Source organism: Eublepharis macularius, chromosome 2 (genome assembly GCF_028583425.1).
Source record: "Eublepharis macularius isolate TG4126 chromosome 2, MPM_Emac_v1.0, whole genome shotgun sequence".
Lineage (NCBI taxonomy): Eukaryota > Metazoa > Chordata > Lepidosauria > Squamata > Eublepharidae > Eublepharis > Eublepharis macularius.
In genome coordinates this window covers 176,563,736-176,587,489 of record NC_072791.1, presented here as the reverse complement: position 1 = coordinate 176,587,489, position 23,754 = coordinate 176,563,736, and the positions used below count along the sequence as shown (strand labels likewise).

The 23,754-nt window shown below is 37.7% G+C and overlaps 1 protein-coding gene across 2 annotated transcripts in view; it reads right to left on the bottom strand.

Annotated features, from left to right (window-relative positions):
- Positions 1-1,076: 1,076 nt before the first annotated feature.
- The window catches only part of SPOPL (speckle type BTB/POZ protein like), a 35,732-nt gene continuing 13,054 nt past the window's right edge, over positions 1,077-23,754 (bottom strand). The window contains exons 2-11 of one of the 2 annotated variants that reach the window (XM_054971438.1): positions 20,662-20,798; positions 16,452-16,573; positions 14,531-14,682; positions 11,824-11,951; positions 8,504-8,681; positions 8,368-8,423; positions 7,048-7,170; positions 5,821-5,963; positions 5,674-5,727; positions 1,077-5,010 (exon numbers count right to left, since the gene is read on the bottom strand). In XM_054971438.1, the coding sequence (XP_054827413.1) occupies positions 4,866-5,010; positions 5,674-5,727; positions 5,821-5,963; positions 7,048-7,170; positions 8,368-8,423; positions 8,504-8,681; positions 11,824-11,951; positions 14,531-14,682; positions 16,452-16,573; positions 20,662-20,739 (1,179 nt within the window). In that variant the 5' untranslated portion in view covers positions 20,740-20,798 and the 3' untranslated portion in view covers positions 1,077-4,865. Of the gene's footprint in view, positions 5,011-5,673; positions 5,728-5,820; positions 5,964-7,047; positions 7,171-8,367; positions 8,424-8,503; positions 8,682-11,823; positions 11,952-14,530; positions 14,683-16,451; positions 16,574-20,661; positions 20,799-23,754 lie in introns of those variants that run through there. The other variant, XM_054971439.1, reaches the window with a different exon arrangement.

The following is a 23,754-nucleotide window of genomic DNA, read 5'->3' as shown; positions in this document are numbered from 1 at the left end:
TAAAAGGAGGCTTCTCAAGCCCTGGTACCTATTAACTGTAAGGGATGGAGTGGCCTCTGGCAGGTTGCACTGGTCAGCGATATCCTAGAGGCTTTGATCTTGGGAAATTATCTGAAATAGTAAAGTGTGTTTTAGTTCTCACTTATAATCGGGCCAAGAGACCAGTTACCATGGAGACAGAAACAGTGACTAAAGTGGGGAAAGCTAGTGCTACAGCTGCTGAACCACCAACTACTGTTACAACACAGTAATAGCAGCTGATAGATACCTGTATAGATTATCTATGGTTATCTATGAGAAGACTCTTTTGTTCTGAGTAGAAAACAAAAACAACTTGCGGTCCTTAAGAAGTACTAACTTCAGTTGCTGGAATTAGTATGATATTCCTTGTGGAGGACATCTAGGTATAAAAAAACCCAAAGAATATTTGGCCTACAACTGTCTTATATTGGCAAGACAAAGAATTTTGCCAAACTTGACACATGTCAAACTGTGGGAATATCAGGAGATAAAAACAGAGCACAACTTTATCCATTGCCAGTAATAATTACATCAACAAAAGAATGATCCAGGCTTATGTGGCAGATCACACAAACCACTGGAACACCAAAGTACAGCACCTACTGTTTGCTTTCCACGAGGTCCTACAAGAGAGTACTGTGTTCAGTCCTTTCAAATTACATCAGGTTCAAGGCCCATTAGATCTCATAGTAGATGCATGGGGAGATGAAACTTTGGAACTAGAATACATTGTGAGCTATATGAGTGAGCCACAGACCACCTGGAGACACATTTGGCCAGAGCAAGAGAACATCTACAATGTGCCCCAAAAAAGTAGACCTGGTATGATGCCAAAGCTCGAGCTCAGACATATGCAGAAGGAGACAAGTTTCTAGCATTGAGACCTAAGAAGCAAAATAAATTATAGGTGGCTTTCAGCCTAACCTACCCTGAAGGGAAGTTATGAGGATAAATGGGAGAGGGAAACCACACTCTTTAGAGGAAAGGCAGGATTAAAAAAAAATAACTACCAAGAACTCAGTATCCAAAAGACAAAGTGCACAAAGGCCTTCTGTATAAGTAACAACTTTATTGTAACTTGATGTCCTGAAATGCAAAAATATTTTCAGCAACAAGGTACAAAAAGTATTTCACTGTTAACATCAGGCAGATATAAAAGGCTGAATGGTTTGATGCACATGTTTAACATGATAGGTAATATGAGTAACTTCCAAATAAGACCAGGTTTAAGTTCTTCCAATGTTTAGATTCTAAAACAGGATTCATCAACAAACCTTCATTTTGAAATATCAAAATCCAGGATTAACTAGATTACAGAGTATGATTAACTAAAACCACAGCACACTGACAAAAATAATGAATTGCCATTTCAGGGAAGTCCATTTGCTGCAAGCAGAAAGCAAGCAAACCAATGCAGTTGTGTTGTAGGATGAACCAACAAAAATGATGTTTGTAGGAAGTGTTATGAAAATCCAATCATCTTTCCCAATAAAAAAATTAAAGTTGGGGTAAACTTCAATCATTTTAACAAGTCATACCCTATGATCTAAAACAAAGCGTCCTCAAAAGGTTACCTAATTCCTACAGAAAATTTACTACCACAAAAACTTAGTCTTGAGCTTGAGAGCATGCTCTCATTATAAGGGGGCTTAAGGAGATAATCAAGGAGCATGCAGACCATGTCCTACATTACTCTCTCTGAAGACAAAAGTCATCAAGGTCTTATTACCATTCCACACTTAAATAACAGAACCATCAAAAAGCTTATGTTAATAGCCACAGTTTCGGATTCAGCCCATTAAATGTAAGGAATGCCTACAATGATTTTTTTTGCAGAGAAAGTAAGTATCAGGGCTTCTCTCTAGCTTTCCTAAGTATTTTCAAAATTTTGCATCCTATTCTCTTACATTTGGAAAAAGGCACTATGAATTCATACCTCAGCATGCAGTAAATGGACTGTCAAGTCTAGATGCATTACTGAAGTTTCCTTCATTTGAAAACACTGCCATGGAAGTCATTTAAGTGGAACCTCTTGCTACTTTTAAACTTCCCACCATGTCCTATTTTTCTGAAAATAATCTTTGTTAAAAACCCACACACCACACACAGGACACATGCAGGGTATTCCCCTAGGAAAAAATGTTCAATGGCAAAAACTGATGGGTGTTAAAGGTAGAGCTGGCAAGCCAAACATGGCACTTGGATAATTGTGCTGAAAATCCTGTTAAAGGGGCTTATGCCTACCTTCTCAAGATTTCTAGTTTTCAACCTGAAAATATTTTTAATTGACATTTTCTCCTGCATTACTTTGAACTTACAATGTATTTTTAGGGAGATATTTGAAGTGACTAAGAGAAAATTGTTCTTGCCAGCTCTTTTGGAAGAGTGAGAACACTGCTTGTGGTTCACTAATGAAAAGAGGTGGATTAGTACATCCACTTAATACAACATTTTGTTATACTTTTTTCATACACAGCCAACACACACACAACACAAAACAGTAGATCAACTGTCATGATTGCCTGTTTGTGTAATGTATAGTATGCATTTTGTTAATTTTGACAAGTGGACATTTAAGGAAATATACATAATCTTACAGCACAGTGTTTGATATTTTTGGTACAAAATGCTGCTATTAAGATTTTAAAAACTTTTCAAAACACTTAAGATGTTCCATCTGACAGCCGTATCTAGTAATATTTGAACAAGCTGAAATGGACAATTGTAGTATTAAATATTCAAGTCATTTTGTATAATTTAGCTGCAATTTTCAAGACGTAAAATTGGTCATTATGATTTATTAGTTACACAGCGGCATGAATTTCTCCGTTATGAAGGGATAGGCATCCTTATGTCTGACTCTAAGAACACCCACAAGGCCTTAATTTAGATAGGGATAACTCCCAATAAACATTAAACACTATGATGAATCTCTGGATAGGACGCCTCTCACTCTGTACTTCACTGAATGAAGTGGAGGCCACTGAAAATCACCAGGAGCACAAGTGAAATGGCTCTTTCACTTGTGCCTGAAGGATGCCAGTACAGAATTTTGCATTCAGCTCCGCCCAAATAATGAGTTTGGTTAAATGTAGGGTTTCTTCCCCCCTAGTTTTAGTACTGTGCTGGGATTGGGAACCTGCTATTTGCCCCCAATTGTATTTTAGACATTTACTAGAAATCATAATTCAAGAACAAACATGCTCCAGATCTTTCAGTGCTTCACTGCTGAAAATAGGAAGGACATCCATTTGGAAAAGGCAATAAACCATAACTGAGTTCAGCAAGCAAGTAAGCTGAATAGGCAATCAGAACTCTTCAGCTGTAATATTCTGAGAAATCCCCTTTTCTTCAATTTTACTGCAACTTTGACTGAGCCACAGATATAGCACATCACCAGCATTAAAGTAAAACTCAATGTAATAACTGAAGAAACATTTAGGATGCGCATTGCTGCAGGACAAATTCCTCCCCATTGTAAACAAGCTAGCAAAAACACTGGAAGTGGTGGCATTAAAGCTAAGGTTCGTATCATACAAAACTGGCCCATTACAAGCAGTTTACAGGCTGTTATATCCTTTTTCACATTATGAAGAATTTCAATACCATCCACAATGCTAGTACAACAACAAATGCTAGAAAGAACAAGTCAATGCTTACAAATACTGACATTTCAGACTTCTATTCTTCCTGCTAAGTGTGTGTGTCTGTGCAACTTCCACTAGTGTGAACAGGCTTGTGCGTACACACACTGAGGGAATAAAGCTAAACCTGTCCAAAGTGTGAAAATAGAATGGATTATAACATGAACACGCGAGATATTTACTTTGAATCAACATCTCTCAAGTCATGCTTTCCTTGTTTGCAGTAACAAAACTAAATCCCATGTGGCTATGGGTATCTTAATGTATTTCAAAAGTTAGGCCACAATTACTGTACCATATTTATCAAAACCAAAATATATATGTACCACACAACATACAAAAGTTACACATTAAAAGTGCATACTGAGAATCCATAATTTGGCCCATTTCTGAAATTTACATTTGGTCATTCTTAAGCATCCTTGATCTTCAATGTATTCCATTTAAGGGGGAAAAATTCCTTTGCTACATGTATCATGTATTCGCTTTCCATAGCAAAATGCTAACTTTCATTCTGGTTCAGTAAAATAGCAATAGATCCTAAAGAAACACAGGCCAAAATGGTTACTGTATGTTTCTTTTAACATTTGATGGACACTCTTGCACAGTAAGCATTTACAAACTCTAGTAAAATACATTTCTGGGCCAAAACATTGCATATTTCCCTCACTCACCTGAACCAATGAAAAATAAATTATATTCAGAATAGTGTATTGCCACAGCATGCCTGTCAGCACTCTCTGATGCACTCCAAATACAGTACTTGGACTGGAGTGCTTGCTGCCCCCCAATTCAAGTGCTTTCCATGAGAGTCTAGTTAAAAGCTTCCAGTTACCACAAGACCAAATGCTACCCTTGGAGGGGGGAAGGAGAAGAAGAAGATCCCTTTCAAGAATGGTCTTCATTTATCAACATTACTGCATTATGGAGCTAGTGCAATCCTACATGGCCTGGTCAAAAAGACGAGGCACAATTTTAAAAACAAAACAAAAACGCATGAACTAGAGTAGTTGAATTTAAGGCCTTTCAGTGAACTGGAGAATTATCAGTCTAATTTAAAGCTGATTTTTAAACCATATATTATCCATTCTTAAAAGCTTTCAGGTTATGTTCTGTGGACAGGGATAACAAATTCTGGCTGATGGTTGAGAAGACTCCTCTGGGCGTGGAGGAATATTTCTCTAAAGTCCATGGAAGATTTCATGACTGTTTTAGTCGTTTGCGTGGAATGCCGAACTGAGGACACTGTGCAGATGCTAGTGCTCGAAAGGCCTCAGCTACTAAGTGGGGGTGGGAGTGGATCATTGACTTCCAGCCTGCCGTTTCCATTATGTCTGTCGCTTGGCTGTAAATAAACAGATTTACCAGAATCAGGAGACTAAAGTTGTAATGCTAGGCAACTTTCTAAGAAGCAAGCCCCACTGAGTCTCACAATATGTTCTTCCAAGTAAATATGTATAGGATCCAGCTATAAATAATACAAACCAAGTATTATTTGTACACAGGAGTGCTGAAATTGCTTTTGTGATTGCTCGTGCAAAACAAAAGTACCCCATCTCCTATCTTTACCGTGAGATCTCAGTATCCCAAACTGAGATCCACTGGATGGGACCTGATGCCATGTATGGGGTCCATCAGTGACACAGGGAGAGGCCTGGCGATGTCACATTGAATAACTGAATAATATTAATAGTAACACTACACATCACATAGTATTCATGGGAAATAACTATATGCCCATAATTCAGAGGTGAAATATGACATTTCAGGGTGGGGGGAGTGTTCTAGCAAATGCCCCCCATACTTACGGACCTGACTAAGCAGCATTTACATCTTGTATAAGGAGTTCCTACTATTTATAAAACTGGTTACTTACTGCTATAATAGAATGTTAAGGACAACTGCTTTAATGATTATATCTAGTATGTTTATTCTAGTTTACTAGGACTTAAGGTGAAGACAAGCATGGGTTACTTCTGGATGACCCAGATGCGAATATTTTACTTACTTGCTGTTCCAGTTTTTCCCATCTTTACAACCAAGTTGCCTAAGAACACTGCACCTGTGGCATAAAAAAAATTACCTAGATATTAATTGTAAGAATATTAACTAACAGATGAAGGATTTTTTTAAAAAAAGAAAACCAAGTACGTGCCTGTTAATAAAGTCTATTGCTTGTGCTTTCAACTGTTCTGCACTGTGCAAATCAGCAAGGATAAGAATGTCTGCGACATTTTCTACCGAGAGGTTACTACACAGAGCTTCTTCACACATGACCTTCAGCCGTTCCAGTGCATACTAACAAGAGAAAAAACTTTGCTCATTGTTCCCATTATTTTTTTCCTGTTAAAGTAGACATCTATAACACACACATAATTGCACAGGGAACTGTGAAGTACTTGGCCCTTAAAGTACAAGCAAGCAGCCACTCAAAATAAAGCAATGTATTACAAGGCTCAAATATAATCCTGTAACATAAATCAGCATCCATGACTACAATTGTCCACTAGTCCACCCCAGACCCTTGGAATGGAAATATCTGAGAAAGTGTCAAGAGACCAGTTCAGATTCATTGTGTTCCAAGAGGTAACATCCTAAACTGTTACTCAAAGAGGCTACATTTACATCTTTAATTATGTGTATTGAAGAATGATGTACTTTACCCATTATTCGTTATTGCTAAGCTGCAGCATTCACATTTAAGCCACAAATACCTAGACTTGCTTAAACTACATCTTTGTATCCTTGCTCTTGTGCTCATCTTGAAATAGTAAGTTGGATCTAGCAATCAATTGAGTACAAGGATTGCAGATCTTTCCCATTTCCCCCTCCATGCAGCAATCCTTTACAAGTCCAGGAAAATTTGTTCTTGGAGTTACAGGACCCACGTGCTGAGAGAGGAGGCCGGAAGGGAAGTTTCCTCTCCTTGTAGCCCTGCATGATTACTGGACAATGTGACCCTAAGAAATCACTTTTTCCCAGGGTTAAATTAGACTACAAGAAAGTCTGGCAATCCTTGTGCTCACATATCACTGCATCCAAACCAGCGTGACCAACACTAGACACAGGAGTTTTTCCTGTATAGTTTTTCTTTGAACATTAACTTTCATAAATAGCCCAATCAATCCACAGTTCAGCTATTCATCAAGCTCTCCATAAAGACATCCAAAACATTTCAAGAACAGCAATTTACTTAATTACATAAGCAATTTCCATACAATTTCTAGATCTTCCCTTTTCTAACATTTCTATTACTAATTGCCCAGTTTGTTACTTGTGGATTCTGCTTGCGCTGTTCAGAGTGATATGGAATACTCAAATATATATATTTTTAGGTTGTTAAAATGATCTGTAAGAGCCACTATGAGAGCCAATTACTTACTTTGTCTGCTGCTGCCAACAAGTTGTCAGCCATTTTGTCAAGGTTTGGTGCTTTCCCTGTATAAATGAATCTCATCATTTCTTTAAAAACCTCAGGGTCTACATCATTTATTTCTACGCGATTCTGTTACATAAAACAAAAAAACCTCATCATGTTTATGAATTAAAATATTACAGTCTTCCTACACTGCATAATATATAACACTCAGCCCTTTACTTTCAACAATATTTTAGTGTGAGGAGACTGAATGCTGTTAGGTTCCCATTATAGCTACTTAGGATTCTTTTAAATGTAAGGTTAATGAATTCAGATGTTAAAAGATTAGTTGAATCAGAAGTACAATTGTTTCATTCTGTGAATGCCTCAGTCTTTTTGTGCAAGGTAAACCTTAAAGATTGTACTAACATTTAGAAGGAAGAGACACAAGTCACTCTCAATTTCATGCATCTCAGTAGGAGTTCTCTCTCCTCTCTGCTTTTGAAGCTTGAATGCAGTACTACATTTAAGTGCTTCTAGGATGCTTTTCAAGCTTAAATCAGAGAAACTATATTTTCAGCTTCTCAACCAGTACAGCACAGGAGACAATGGCTCAGCTCCTATGAACAAGTTCCATGTGCATTAGATAGCAGAAGAGGAAGTGTGCAGAAATAAAAACTTCCATTTGCACAACATCAATGGTTTTCAGCGGGTCCACATACAAACGAAAGAGGAAGAGCGCTCTGTAGCAGATGCTATCAGGATACACAGAACTTGCTCACAGGATCCAAACCAGACTAGCAGATTTATTTTTTCTATAGACCAGTAGCAACAGCCATGGCAACCCCATGGTTCTGTCTGTTAAGGGTGCAGCAGCAACTGCTTCATAGACAGCTAGAACCCTCCAGTGTATTACCAGGTGCATGAGCATCTAATAACTAGGATAACTGCACAATAAGACATTTTAGTCAACAACATATTGATTATATCTGCAATGCTCTGCATGATTTATATAGTTTTAAAGAATGAAGCACACTTCCTGTGTTTTGAGATTACCTGCATGATGCAGCAGGCACCATTTTAAGAAACATTCCACCCTGTAAAACAGGAGAGGGAATGCTCTTCTAAGAAGATGCCCTCTGCCCATCATTTTTGTAAGTACTTAGGTTTTAAAAAATTACAAATTCAAAGAATATCCACAAACTGATTGAATTGGTTACCCTTTATATCAAGAAGTTTAGTTAATCTAATCAAATATTGCACCTATACTGTAAATCAAAGCTTAATAAGCCTCCAGGAAACAACTCCCCAAATGTATTATGTCAAAGAACCATATTCACTCACCTTTTTGCTTTCCTCCATTTCATGTTCAAACATTGCATTAAAAACTGGTGAACGAGCTGTGGCAAGGAACATATGTATTAATACCATACCAAGACTGTACATGTTTAGTTAAAATTAGAATAAAAGTAGAGTGTACCTGAAAGAACAGATTTATGAGCTTTGAATTCTTGTCCTCCTACATAAAAACTGCAATCTGTAAATCTAGTTGTCTCCCAGAGATTTCCTAGATCTTCTGCAAGTCGGCATTCTGGTACCTTTAACGTGTTTGCATTAGACTGTCCTGATATATTCACAGAATCCTGTACTACGCTTACCTAACAGAAAATAGCAAGGTAACACACACAATGTTAAAAATCTTGATGCAACTGCTCCCAGAGTTAAAATACAATACAACCTAGATTAGGAATTCATGCAGTTTGTACCATTTGATGCCCAACCAATAATAATTCAAATATTTCATGTATATAGCGAGATTATGTGAGAGCAAAGGAAACTTATTTCAAAGCTCTGGCTTGCCCATTTGTCTGACAAGTCAACAGTATCCACTACAAAGTGTCTAATTAATGCAAAAGATTAGCAAAAATCTTTGAGATCAACAACTATGTATGCAATACAAATTTCGTGCTCTCAGTGGATCATCCCCATGCTAAGCTGATTCAATAACATGGGAGACTTGGACTTAGTTGGAAGTCAACAAATAGAAACTTGGAGGAAGAGGCTTAGGACGCAACATTAAAAAACACCTTCATAGCTAACCCACAAAAAGTTCTGCTAACGAACATCTTGTAGTAGTCTATGCAGGTAAATGTGGCTTTGTTGCTGTTTTCAAAGTTGCAGCAGCACAAAATAGAATGCAAATGTATCAAAGTTCAAAAGGAAATGGCTTTGGCAATGCCAGAGCAGCAGGATTTCTTTTATCTGAGGTATTCAGCCAAGGACTGGCCTTTCTTTTGGAGTCAATATTATTACGACTCTTGAAGAAGATAGGTCAAGTGACTCTCCCGAATTCAAAAATAAGGAATGTTTTAAGGTAAAATTCAGAGCTAGTGTCTCAGACTTGCTATGCCTTTAAAGAAAGTATTCAACTGAGCGACTTTGACAGGAGTATTTTTGTGAAAACCAACGACAAATTCTATTTCCATAAGCCCATCTGAACAATGTACACAACACTTTTTAAACACCCCGTTCATCTCTCACCCCTGTCTTTATTAATATTCACCTCCCAAACAAGTTTGGCCAGCAGCATAAACTATTTGAATTGGGAATATTTTATGAAAGCATAAGGATCCTTTCAGACCCAGAAATGTGTTACATCCACTTACCAACTGAATAATTGTATTCATAACAAATTCATCACATACCTAATTTAGCTTGTCTGTCTAACTAAAATAAGATATATTTGCACCATTTAGTCTCAGGGGCCACATTTCAATTATTCTTCCTACACAGCATAATGACACATAATTAAGTTGTAATATTGCCAAGAAATTTTTTATACATTTCTTGTAAATATAAAGATCAAAGCAAACTTGTTAGCTGTTAGAGAGTCTATCATCTTCCTAAGCCCCTAATCAGTCCACAGCAGCAAGTGATAACCTGCCAATGTATATTTAACACTCACTGTACTTGGATCATAACCTTCTTCACTGGATTCCATTTTTAAGTAACATAAGCAGTCTTACTGGATTTTACTAAGACAATTTAGGTTACTGGAATAATATAGGGCTATTTGCATTTATTTCTCATGCATTTTCTCCCCAAGGCTAATGATATATTCCACCAGAGAATTAACACTCATCAGGTTTTTCAATTCCTTTAAGTAATGTGCATTTGCTCATGCCCTCATGAGTAGTAAGATTTGCCTCCATTTTGTTAGCCTCTGTTGATAGGCCTAAATCTGAAGAGCGACAACTTACTGTTATCAAGGGATGGTTGTTGCAGAAACCTTAAATACAGTAAGCCAAAATGGCTTTTAATGAAGTAGCTATATCCACATTACTAAGGTTTCTACTAACAACAGCATGCAAAATTGTGTGCTGCTTTTGGTAACAAGTGGAGTAAGAGCTCAGTTCCTCAGCTGCCACTGGTGAATTTCAAACTGTACATAAACAAGACCAGCAGACGGTTTTCTCCCCCACTTAAAAGGCACGGTTCAGCCTGTATCTTCTTTCTTGCCTCGCTTCTCTAGACACAAGATGGCCACAAGGGGACAAATGGCTAGCATCCAAAGCACACTGACCCAGAACCCAGACTCATCCAGCCTTAAGAGATTTGTCACCTAATATTTTGAACCAACATAAACATGCTATCTTCAAAGAGAAACACACCTTTGAAATTGCAAACCAACAAAGAAGTGGCCAAAACCTGGTAGTAGGATGGTAGGTGTACATGGCAGAACTATGGGGCATGAGTCCAAGAGCCAGCTGAAAGTGACTGTGTACAAGCCTGGATTTCAACTTGGAACTCACTTCAGCGTAGATGCTCCTCACCCACAGCTCTGCTTATGCAAACTAGCGCTGGGACTTGGATGCCAGTAATCTATTGTTGGACAAATTATACAGGTGGAAAATTGAGTGCTTTGCATTTATTAGGTCTCAAATTCAATTTCTGGTGTCCCTATCTAAGACCCAAAAGGGTGGTAAACTGTCAAATGCTGGACTGCAACAATCCAATACAGCTCCTTATATATTTATAAAATCAACCATGAATCAAAGATATTTAGACAAAAGATTTAAGCATATGATCTCTTGAAATGCAATCAGGGTGACTACACCTCAACACTGGCCTAGCTATATATCACCCTGAAATAAACAAGCCACCACCACAAATAACTAGGCAGAAAGCCACAACTATTAAATGCAACTAAGTGTTAAAGTGTTGTGTGTTTTAAATTGTTGTGATCCGCCCTGAGCCCACTTGGTTGGGGAGGGCGGACTATAAATTTAAGCAAACAAACAAACAAATAAATAAATAAAGCCACTTTGTCTTGCAGTGAGGAGAAACTCACTAAAGTAAGCCTTAATGGTGACCTCATTACAGCTTGCATCAATAAGTGGCCCACAAGAATTATCCAAGCACGACTAGAAGGCAACAGGCATCCTCTGAAAGAAAGACGCATCCCTGTGACAAGGCATTGGGAATTCCTGTCACGTTACTGAAGCCCCCCAAAGTGTTACCTTCTTCCAATCCTCCCCATTTAGTGAGACTGCAGAAAGTCTCCAGCTCTAGTTCTTTTCATCCCAAGCCACTTCATGAACAACGTACAAGACCAGAAGTCAAGCTGATGTAACACAGGATTTACAAACATTAAGCTTTCACATTAAGTTCTTAAAAAAATTGTTATGGTGTTTCTTCAACATAGAATAAATGTAACATTTAAACCCCTCCCCCCCATTTCTCATTCAATGCTGGTGCAAACCAATATTTTGTTTTAAAAAGCACTGCTTGATTACCTACCTCACAAAATAACGTAAGTTTATCATCTGGTAAAAGACCATTCGCTTCATCAAGTAAAAAATCTCTTCGAATGAATTTTTTAAAACCCCAATCCTTGCCTTGAACAAATCGATAAGCTCTTTGGCTTTCTAGTAGCAAATGAATTAAAAAAAAGTATTAAATTAAAACAGTTTTCACTTTAAAATAATGATGTTTGTTTATATATCTATACTTTTTTGTATTTCTGTATGCATTTTAAATGTTATTTTAATGTTTTAATTATATGGTTGTTGCGTTGGAGATCCTGTTTCGGTTGGAAAGATGGCATATAAACAATTTAAATAAATAAAGGAGGTAAGTGAAGTAAGTCAAATCAGAGCTATATTAAGAGAACCTATGTATTGTACTGGCTAGAGTGATGGACCTGGCAACTCAGGTTTGATTTCCCGCTCGACCACAGCAGCTCACTGGGCGATCCTGGGCCAGTCACAAACTCTCCGCCTAATCTACCTCACACATAGTTGTTGTGAGGAAAAAATGGAGGAGAAGAGAATGATGTAAGCTGCTTTGGCTCTCCATCGGAGAGAATGATGGGATACAAATTGAGCTTTAAAAATTAAAAATTGTTAATATATTACTATAATAGACAAAACTTACATGGTTGATTGCAGATTAACACAACTTACTCAAACCTACCAGTGAATAAAATACATACAATACAATACATATGTAACTTGGTTTGAAAGATCAGCACAAAAAAATAGCAATGGTATTATGGCAAGCAGGTTTTTTTTTTTAATTAAGCTGGAAACTTTTGCACATTATTCTCCCATTCAATAAACTAGACTGGCTAGGACTCAATTTCATTTTTATAACTAGCTCCATCAATACATTTTAGACAGCATTTAGAGTATTGCTGACTGCTTTATAATCCTTATGGTGCATTCCTATGCAGAGTTACTCCAGTCTAAGCCCATTGATTTCAATACCCTTGGAATAACCATACAAAGCACTACACTATTTATTCATTAACAAGAGGGTTGCTTTTCAGTAACAGATTGTTACTGAGCTTCAGTTTCTGTATTAAAAACTATGTAATAATTTCCTGACCCTCATCAGAGTCTGTACTGGCTGAGATTTGAAGCCAGGTCCATTACTGAGCCACATTCAAAGCTATTTTGCTCATTAAAAACAGGAAATGAGTATTTGCCATCACATGTGCATATGGCAGAGGACTAAACATAACCTGAATGTAAAACATAACTGAATACAGAAATTATATTTTTAAGTATATACAAAAACATATTGACCTAGATCCTAGGAAGCATGCACATAATGATGTGGTTCTCCCCAACTGCTTTCCCCAGCAGCTCTCAAGATCTCTAAAATACTGATGCTGGAGTTTGTAAGACTCAAGTGGACAAACAGCCATGTGGCCTGAAGAGCTGCAATAAGAAGATGAAAAATGCCATCCCTCCTTTCCTGTTGGTGGAAATTTCACTGGCACAGAAAGCACTGTAGCTGCCCCACATCAGTGGAGCACTCTGAGCTGCATGTCTTGTTGTCCACGTGAGCTCCACAGTCACCAGCATCAGAGTTCTGGAGGTCTTATGGGATTAGTGGGGTGAAGTGGACAAGAACCATATCCAGATTTGTCCTTAAACATGCAGTCTATGGGATCCAAGCTGATACAAGTGACAATCTATGAAAGGGCCCTTTTTACCAAAACAGCTTTTGTTGTAATGTGCAGTTGGAATTTTATACATCCAGCATTTTCACAACCAAAAGATAATGACATCATGAAGTCCTTAGGTAAGATTTCAGAGGCTAAGCAGGGTCAGCCTTGGTTAGTAATTGGATGGACAGCCTCCAAAAAAGACCAGGGTTGTAGAGGCAGGCAGTGGCAAACCACCTCTGTTAGTGTCTTGCCTTGAAAACCCCACCAGGGGTTGCCATAAGTCAGCTGTGACTTGATAGCACTTTCTACCACTACCAGTTTCACAGGAAGCTTTCAAGACTATGAAAGTAGTTTTCGAAGTGGGTACTCTTAAATAAATAAAAGGGCCTGGGAAGTCAGGGTTAATTTATTAAGCACGTTTTTATCCTGCCCTTCCTACAGGGATCTCTAGATGGCATATATAATTCTCCCTTCATTTTATCTTCGTAACTGCCCTCTGAGGGATGGGGGGAGAAGAGAGGGAGTGTGTGTGTGATTGGCTCAAGGTTTGTTTCATGGCAAGCAAGGAATTTAAAAATGATTTTCCTGGCAAGCAGGGATTTTAAGATTGGTCTTTCCAATCCTAATCCAACTCAGTAGCCATGACAGCACACTGGCTTTCTGATGTAAAGCTTCACCCACCTGAATTTGCAACTTACATTGAGAAAGTGTCATGGGTAATGGTTAAACATGCCCTCCTCAATTTTCAAAGCAGCTTTATGGGGATGCTGATTAGTTTAAATGGCCAGAAATTCTAGTCAATATACTGCGGAATAATACCATCTAATTTGGTCTTAAGTAGAAAACTTAAATGCACAAATGCTCAATATTTATCACCTCTCCCAAGAGGTTCAATTTAGCATTTGTGAAGTGGGATGTTTCTGGAGAAGTGAAAACAATGTTTAAATCATCACTTTTCCACTTCAGCTTGCCTGAAGGCCAAGGTCCCTGTATTCATTTCTCAAACTGAAAGTTATTTATCAGTCTAGGAAAATCTAGAAATGTACTTACCCATTGCTTTTGTTTCTTCTCTTTTTGCATTTAAGAGAGAAAATTTAAATTTTGCTCTCACTTCACTTTTTGGACAGCTAACTAGAAGTAAATACAATGAAAGGTAATCTTTGCTTTCATCATCTAATCCTTTAGGGTTTACTCTCAGACACCTATAAATATAAGAATCACCAATTATACACTGTTGATCTATAAAGCCATACTTCACTAGTCTCCCTAGTCTGCTATGCTTGTAGGCAGAGAACAAAGCTCTGGCATATAATCCATTGTGTTTGCAAGGTGTTTCAATCAGAGTTCCCACAAAAACCTTCAAGCTTCCAGGTCTGGTGGAGAATTGTACAGTGCAATCCTTCTAAATGAACAGTGTTATTCTTCTAGGACCATGTAGTTTCAGGTAGGTTTTCGTGTTGATCTGCAGTAGAACGGCACGATTTATGTCCACAGGGACCTTAGAGACCAACAAGACGTTCAGGGTATTAAGCTTTTGAGAGTCAAAGGGCCCTTCTCAGATGATGAAGGGATTTAGGTCTCTAGAGTGCCACTGGACTCAAATCCTGCTGTTCTACATATATATGTGCCTCTCTTCTGCGGTCCCATTCAGTCACATTTTCATCATCATATTCTTTCCGCCTAGTTAGTTACAACTTTTAACCTGCCATCATGCCTTGACAACAGTTCAACGTTCCAGAAACTCAAATGCTAATGCATGCAAGTTCAGCACTTCTTTCATGTTTCAATGCAAAATTTAAGTACATGCCATATCTCCATTCATAAAAATACATCTGTGCTGCATAAAATCTTCATTTTATTCATCTTCATACCCAAGTGCATTTTGCTTTAATAAAATAGGGCATAAAAACTCTATCATTAACTGTTTTAAAGAGATACATTTTTAAATGAGTAGAAAAAGTAGCATAAGCCTCAAGTCACTTAATTTTTCATTATACACACACGCACAAGCCCCAAACATTTTGGCAACTGCCTCTTCTATAATTCAGTACTGTGATTAGTATAATCTGCTAACAGCAACCTTGTAAATTCTGTCAGGTAAATTTAGTAAAGAAATGCAAAGGTATTCTCAGTGACTTTTCTGCCTTTGGAATTTCCTTTTTCAGACATATGTGACAAAGTTACCAAAGGAATGCCAAATATTGAGGTAAGTTTTAAAAAGCTATTTAAATAAGGTTTTAAATAAGCCATTTTTAGTAACAGATAACTATTATTTATAAAGAGCCTTTCAAGCATATGCAAGAAATACTAAAACTTAATAGCCACAAGCTACAGTGCTTCTTTGGACCTGTTCAAGGACTTGTTCAAATCAAACAGAACTTTTTACTTTATTGCATTCATATTCTATCCTTTTTCCCAAGGAACTCAAGATGTCAGACATGGAGTTGTATTATTTACTAATTGCTTTGTTCCATTCAACTCCATCCCCACCTCAAAGCTTGCAATAAAACAAGACTGATAGGTTTGGTTTGTATTCAAATAAAATATCAGTCAAAACAAAGCTGTGAGAACAACAGTAGTATAGTAAAATCAGCCTGCGCCTGTAAAAACCTCAAAAGCAGGAAGCAAGAGGCATGAGCCAGGAACTTTATCATAACTACCTTGCAAGGTAGGCTTGAGTAAAACATTAACTTCCTAACTGGAGATTTTAACCCAATCTGATTTATTTCAGTATGTTCTCTAAATGACAATGACTACTATTACAAACTATATTTCAAGCAGTCAGTTGTACAGATCTCTGAATTGTAGCAAATACTTCGTGGCATTTTATCCCATCTTCATCAAGAAAACTCTTAATACTAGAAGACGTTCTGCCATAAATTAGATGCCTCATGATCTATTCATAGGATCTTAACACCACACACTTAAAGAACAAATGAAAAAATCCCTGGTAAATTAATATCACTCTTACCATTTCATTTTGTCATTTGGCCCTGATGAAAAGGTAGAGCTCTTTAAAACTTCTCCCATTTCTTCTCTGCAGAAACTGAAGTTATTAATGGTCCACATATAAGAAAATTTTACAACTTTAACCTGAATAAGAGATGCAGACAATCATATCAATTTGCTACATTAACTTTACTCCAACCTAACATTCAATAGTGACTAATAAAATCTTAAATTCAATTGTACAGTTTAAACTGAGCAAGGAAAACTATAAAGAAGTTACTGAAGTTTATATTGGAGAAATGTCGTAAAAAAATTAAGATTTCTGTACAATGACAGTTCATTAGTGTAATGCTAGAACTTGCTACATCTAAACCCCTTCAAAAAGCAGCACATCGTTTCCAGGTAATCCTAGTTTAACATTCTAGAATGTTATTCCTCTTTCAGACAATACCTGAATTAACTTCAGATGTACCATTTAAACAGTGGCAGAAGGACATTTCAACATTTATATGGCAAGGGAAAAAACCAAGAGTTAAATACAAAATTCTACAGGATGCGAAGGAGAGGCGGCCTTTGCTTATCGGACTTGAAAGTGTACTATGCTTCCACACGTCTAATGTGGATGAAGGAATGGATGCTTCTGAGAAATGAGAGGCTCTTGACATTGGAAGGTCATGACCTGAGATTTGGATGGCATGCTTATTTGTGGTATGATAAAGTAAAGGTCAATGCAGACTTTAAAAATCGTTGTATTAGGAAAGCCATTCTGAGAATTTGGAATAAATACAATCGGAGATTAGCACAGAAGACACCGTTTTGGATTTCAACACAGGACGCATTTCATAGAAGGGAGATGATTTCCAAACAGGGATGGCTGACTTATGGAGACTTATTATTAGACTTATTAGAATTCTCACAAGGAAATTGCAAATTGCAAACTGAAGACAAGGGAGGATTTAATAGCTAAAGGTTATAAATGTCAATGGTTTTTCTATGCTCAACTTCTAGAAAGGTACAAATTAGATAAAAAGCTATGGGGCTTTTGATTATGAAAAGACTGAGTTTGAAAAAGAGCTTTGTTCAAATGATGAACATGTTGTTTCCAAAATATATAAGCTGTTATTGAAATTTGAAACATAAGAAGAATCTGTGAAAGATTGTATGGTAAAATGGACTAAAATTTTTGGGTATAACATGATGGATCAGTGGGAAAATAGGTGGGTGAAGGGGCTCAAATTTACTTTGAGTTCCAGACTTAAATAATTTTTTTATAAAATGATGTATTGGTGGTATATGTCTCCAAACAAATTAGCAAAAATGAGTAAACGTATGTCAAACAAACGTTGAAAATAGGGGTGAGCAGCCCAAAAAGATTTGGGTTTCCCACTTGGGGTTTACTCGAAGCAGGAAAAAAAATTGCATTTAATTTCGGAATTATGGTATTTTACTCCCTTTGGTATGCTCCGTAAATATTCAGAGCATACTGAAGTGAGGGGAGCAACCCCTCCACCCCCACCTCCTACCCCTCCACCTCCACCCACTTACCTGGCCAGAGGGAGAGCAGGAGGGCCATCAGCAGGGCAGCAGCAACACGAGGCTGCGGCAGCCTGGAGCCAGACAGCTCCTCTGCTTCCGTACTGCTTCCTGAGCCTGCAGGGTGGTGGGGGAAGGCCAGAGCTGCCTCCTCCGGCCCTTCCTGCCCCTCAAATAGCCGCGGTGCTGCAGTGGCCATTAGAGGGGAAGGAAGGGCTGGAGGAGGCAGAGAAAGCCCTTTCTGCCCCTCAAATGGCCACTGCAGCGCCGCAGCTATTTGAGGGGCAGGCGGCAGGGAGGGCCGGAGCCACCACTGCCGCTGACAAGGTAAGTCAGGGTGGGGGGCTGGGGTGATGTTTAAAGCCCCCCAGTGCTGCTTGCAAGCAGCAGTGGGGCCTTTCAAACTCAGCCCCGAAGCTTTCCAAAGCATTACAACTGCTTCGGAAAGCTTTGATTTGGGATTTCCGAATCAGGGCCAGCAGGGAATCCGATTTGGAAATCCCGTATCTTTACGGATCGGGTCTGATTCGGGAATTTTTTCTTAATCGGATTCCCAAACCGCACGCCCCTAGTTGGAAAACAAGAAGGAACATTTTATTATCTTTGGTGGACTTGCCATAAAGCTTAAAAAAAAGGTCTCAAATTCATATGATAATACAAAAAATGTTTAAGACTACTATACAGTTTAAACCAGAAGCCTTTCTGTTGGGATTAATGGACAAACAGTTGGAAAATCAGCATGGTATTTTATTTTTATATATGACTACAGCAGCTAGGCTTTTGTATGTACAAAAATGGAAAAATACAGAATTGCCTTCAATCGAGTATTGGATTATGAAAATGACAGAGTTAGCAGAGATGGCTATACTTACAGCTTTGATCAGAGATAAAACATTGTCTATTTTTATGGCTAACTGGAAACCCCTTATTGACTTTCTGCGTGAAACAAGGAAAAATGATTTGAGGTTTTGATTGTTAGGAAGATAAATTTGGGAAAAAATAAATAGAATGGGGGCAGTCTTGGAAAAGGAAGTTTGGGAGAGATTAAAATTTAAAGTATGATGTTTGTTAAAATAAGATGTTGTAGAGAAAAATGGTAAATGAAACGTATTATTGTTTTCTGCTATTTCTAATTTCTTTCTTTTTTGTATGCTTTCATTATTTCTTCCTTTTATTTCTTTGCCATTTTTATTGGGCTTTTAACTCTATTAATAAAATAAAAATGTCTACATAAAAAAAATCCAAGTTTAACAAACCAGGAAATTTATATAGAAAAATAAAGATCTAACAAAGAGAGGCAGATTTTCATTGAAATGTAAAAAGTATTAGTTCAGTTCAGAATGGACAAAGAGCGACCCAGAAGCACTAGAAACTGAGTTCTGTAACTTCTGGGGCTCTGAAAGTTTTAAAGAGATATAATGGAGTAGAATGAATCCTTTCTGTTTTAGACACCAATTTTACATAATGTCTTGCAATACAGACTCCCTTGGCCTGTACTTAAAGCAGAGGTTCATTCCAGCCATAATTAAAGGACGGTCTCTGCACTTGTACCTGCACATGACTTGGGCAACATGAACTGATGAGGTGCCGCTCATGATAAACATTTTATGAAACTGTTAGTGACCAGCTATTGCAATCTCTGAATTAAGCTCCAAGAACTCCAGTCAGAACCTGGTTAAGGAATTGAAAGCCTAGAGGCTGCAGCAGCAAAGAAGTCTCTGCATTAAAATGGTGATTGTGGTTAAAACTGCACATAGCCAGATACTGAAAAACTCTCTGGAAAGTACTGGGAAGCAAGTGGGGGATAAGTTAAGAAATCTGTGGTTAAGCTTACCAAATTGCCAGGAGGATCTTTTGCATGAGTAGCTGGAAAACTGGGGGAGGGGGGGGGACTTATGTTAAATACTGAAACAAGAACCATGACCCAAAGCAACATGCAAAGACAGTGTGGAGGAAGACGGACCAGAAATGGTTAAGAATAACTGAATCTTGCTCTGGCTTTCGCTTCACATGTACGCATGACAGTATACTCATCTTGGACAAAATGTAATCAAAACATGCATGAGAGAGTTGCAGAGAAATGGCAAAATTGAACCTTTGAGACATCCATCAAAAGCAACAGAAACAGTTTTCTTTAAAAGCAGACCACCTGGCAAATGGGAGTTCAGAGAAAAGGAAGGGAAGGAGAAATCCAGAGAGGAACACAAGAACACAGCTTGCTTCTGTGTTCTCAAACTCGTTACTGTAGGAGTAAAATTAGGTACAACCGTGGAACCAGCTTCCTCCTAGCAATTTCTGAGAATAGATGTGCTCTCTACCTCTAAAGGGATTAGCTGGCCCACCAGTAGCTTCAGTTAGTATCCTTAACTCCCATGGGTGAAATAATATGACGTATTTAGTAAGCTTCTATTTGATTATTTGCTGTTGCTGTTTTGATTGTGTGTGGTCTGTCTTGTTCTCATCAAAATCCTGAAAAGAATCTGTGGCACTATGACTTACGCAGCAAAGTTGAATACGGGGCAATTCTACTTTCTGAAGTTACCCCTAGTTTGCTTTTTGCCTTTTGGTTACTTTAGCATAACTTTCTTATATAGTCCCTTTCTACTTTGACATTACCATTTCTACTGTGAGGTAAATTTGGAAGATTCTGCCAGCACAGTAAACAGAACTCATAAACATATAGAAGTTATTATCATTACCTGTGTATAACACCAGCTTTCAGCTACAGGCCCACTGGACATCTCTCCAGACGGTGGAGGTGTGGGGACCCTTGACATCCCCACTTTATTGCAGAACTTACAGTATAAAGGCAGAAATTCAGTTGTCAGTATTCTTCCTGCATATAGGAAGATGAAAACAAGTAAAACATTTGTGTTATTTCTATTAGTGCAAAGTATTTACTGTTAAATAATGTTTTAAATATGGTAGAATTTAGGCTATTGCTGAAAAATGTCAAAGTCAATTACAAAATTGAAATGACTGATTCATTTACAAAGTATCACACAGCAATGGAAAACTATTCTGCCCATATTCCTGGATTTTACAGTACTACGTTTTGTTTCAATACTGCAGGGAGGATATATCTCAATGCAACCAAGGTGTTGTCAAAATGCAATCTCCTCAATTGGGAAAACTGTTTAGATCTCCTCCAAAGTAGTTTACAAGAGTCAGTGGTAGGCTGCCTGTATTCATCGACTGTATTCTCGATTAGAAAATAAGTAGATCAGTATAACAAGAAAGCTGAGTTGCCAGAATTCTTTCTTAACACTGCTAAGATGCTTCAACCAAAGTCTATCAACCCATCAGTGATAAAAAAACATCACTGCTTTTAGTGGTTCAATTGAACTGGCTGCCTCTGAGCCGCAGAGTGAAGCTTCATTCTTCCCACTACTGCCTAAAAAAGTCCAGTTCTCTGCACCATTTATATAGAGGAAATAATTAGGCAAATTCAACAGGTACGCCCAAATACAGTCTGTCACGCCATCATGCATCTAAACCACATATTATATCATGTTATCTTTGAGTGACTGCCTGATTTTTCTTTTAAGTTTGGTCACAGGAGAAAAAAGATGACACACTGCTAATATGATCAGGGAATACTGGGTGGAGGGGGGCGGCGGCATTTCATCTTCAGACCTTTCACAATTTTCCCAAACTAAACTGTTGTTCTGAGGTTATGTGAAGTTTGGCCCACACATTTTGAAGTCAAAGTATAGTTCAATTTTCCCTACATCCAGTTAATTAAAATAATCATAAATCCATAGCAAGCAGGTACACAAAAATTGTCTCTCTACATCTGTCTTTAACATTTGTCCAGATACTTTTACGTTTCATGATGGTTTATAGCTAAACAATCAGAACTGTGCTAAAATGTTAAGGTTTCCACCCAACCATGCGTTTTCAAAACAAAACAATTAGTACATTTTGTTGCCATCAAGCCTCCATTTTGTTGGCCTCCATCTCCATCTGGGTAACAGAGACCAGTTCCACTTTGGCCTATCTCAGGAGGTCCAATGAAGGAATTTGAAGGTATTTCCACAAGATTAAAAGCCAGCAGAGACAGAAAGTGCAGGATTGAGAATCTCACGGGTAGATTGCTATAAGCCCCTGCTTTACTCTCAACCTCTAGCCACTTCATTTTAGAGCCTTGCTATGGAGACCATCAAACAAAACATTATTGCAGTTTTAAATACCATTTCTAATTTATTTCCAGTGTTCTGATAATGTGGTACTTTTTATATAGTTTAGTGAATGTAAATTTAATTTATAATGTAAATTTAATTAATTATTTCTATCCCACCTTATCCCCTCGGACTCAGGGCAGAGCATACCCTTAGCTATGAAGATAAAATGCATCATCTTTCTATGTGGAATGTATTCCTTTTCTGATGACATTTGATTTAAGCAAATAGATAAATGGAATGGAAATGTTATACAATCTGTTAGTTAAAGTAACTGAACTCCCCCCCCCACACTTATCTTCAGATAACTATCTCCACCTGATACATCTAAACAAATATTTTACTAGTTCCCCTCCACCATGTCAATTCAGAATTTATGATATTTACATTTGCATTTACTCTTGTTTTATTTTTGATTTACAGAATGGCTGTCAAGTGTATTCCACACTGATCTATCCCTTCCAAGCTAAACATCAGAGGTTGGGGAAACAATACAAGAAACTGCCTCAGGTTTACCTGCCATGGCCTTTTCAAAGATGAAGAAAGCAACATTAACTTTGACTACATTATTAATATATACTTGCACTAGGTACTTGTTAAATAGCTTTCCTGATATTTTGTTTAAAGCATTAATCTATTACAAGTTAGAATACAGAAAGTTATTCTAATTAGAAATATCTACCTTCTAGATGATTCTCAAGCTTAAGAAGTTGACTAGAACACCAGATCATAAAGACAGCCCTCCACTCCAATCAAATTGTTCCAATTTCTAGACACTTAGGACCTGGGACTCTGAGACAGTTAACTAGGAGCTTGTTTCCTCCACAACCCCACAGTTCTGTTCAAACAGAGATGCCTGAAGAATGCATTTTAAAAATCCAAACACACTAGTAACTTTCTTCCTCTTTATAATCAGGTTCCAAGGCAACTCCTTATGTTCCATTAAAGAGTATTTGATTTATCAAGATGAGAGTTCAGAAGCTCTTTGGAGAACAAGTTGAAGCTGTAGGACTAGGGTTATTCTATTCCTAAATGAGAATGAGCAAAAGTGATCATGACTTTTACAGGGCTGGGAAGGAAAGAACCCTCATTCCTGCATTAACCAGATGATGATAAGATGTAGTACAGAAGGTAAGCTACCTCCTACATATGAGTTTTTTTACACAGTCAAATAGGAAAGAAGTTGACCAGTATCCTAATTGTAAATCTTCTCTTTGAATGCTGAACACTCTCCCTTCTGCATCTTACAGCGCAATCCTAAGAAGAGTTACAACAACCTTTTTAGTCCATACAATTCTGTTTAGGTTTTACTTGTTCTGTTACATTAAGCCAGCATCTGAATGTCTCACACTTTCAATTACACTTTATTGGACTGGAGCAGCTGAATAAGTATGGGCAATACGCTGCTTATGTATGTAACTACAGCATCTTTATCTTACCTAGAAAGAATAAACTTGAAACAGCTGTAGCTCACTTAGTGAAAGCAAGAGAGTAAAAAGAATAAGAAATCTCACAGCATAATGTAGGTAGTGAGGTTCACTATTTTCACAGTGTTATTCAGTTTCTCAAACATGAGATTTGGAACACTGTACACTGGATATTTGGGAAGTA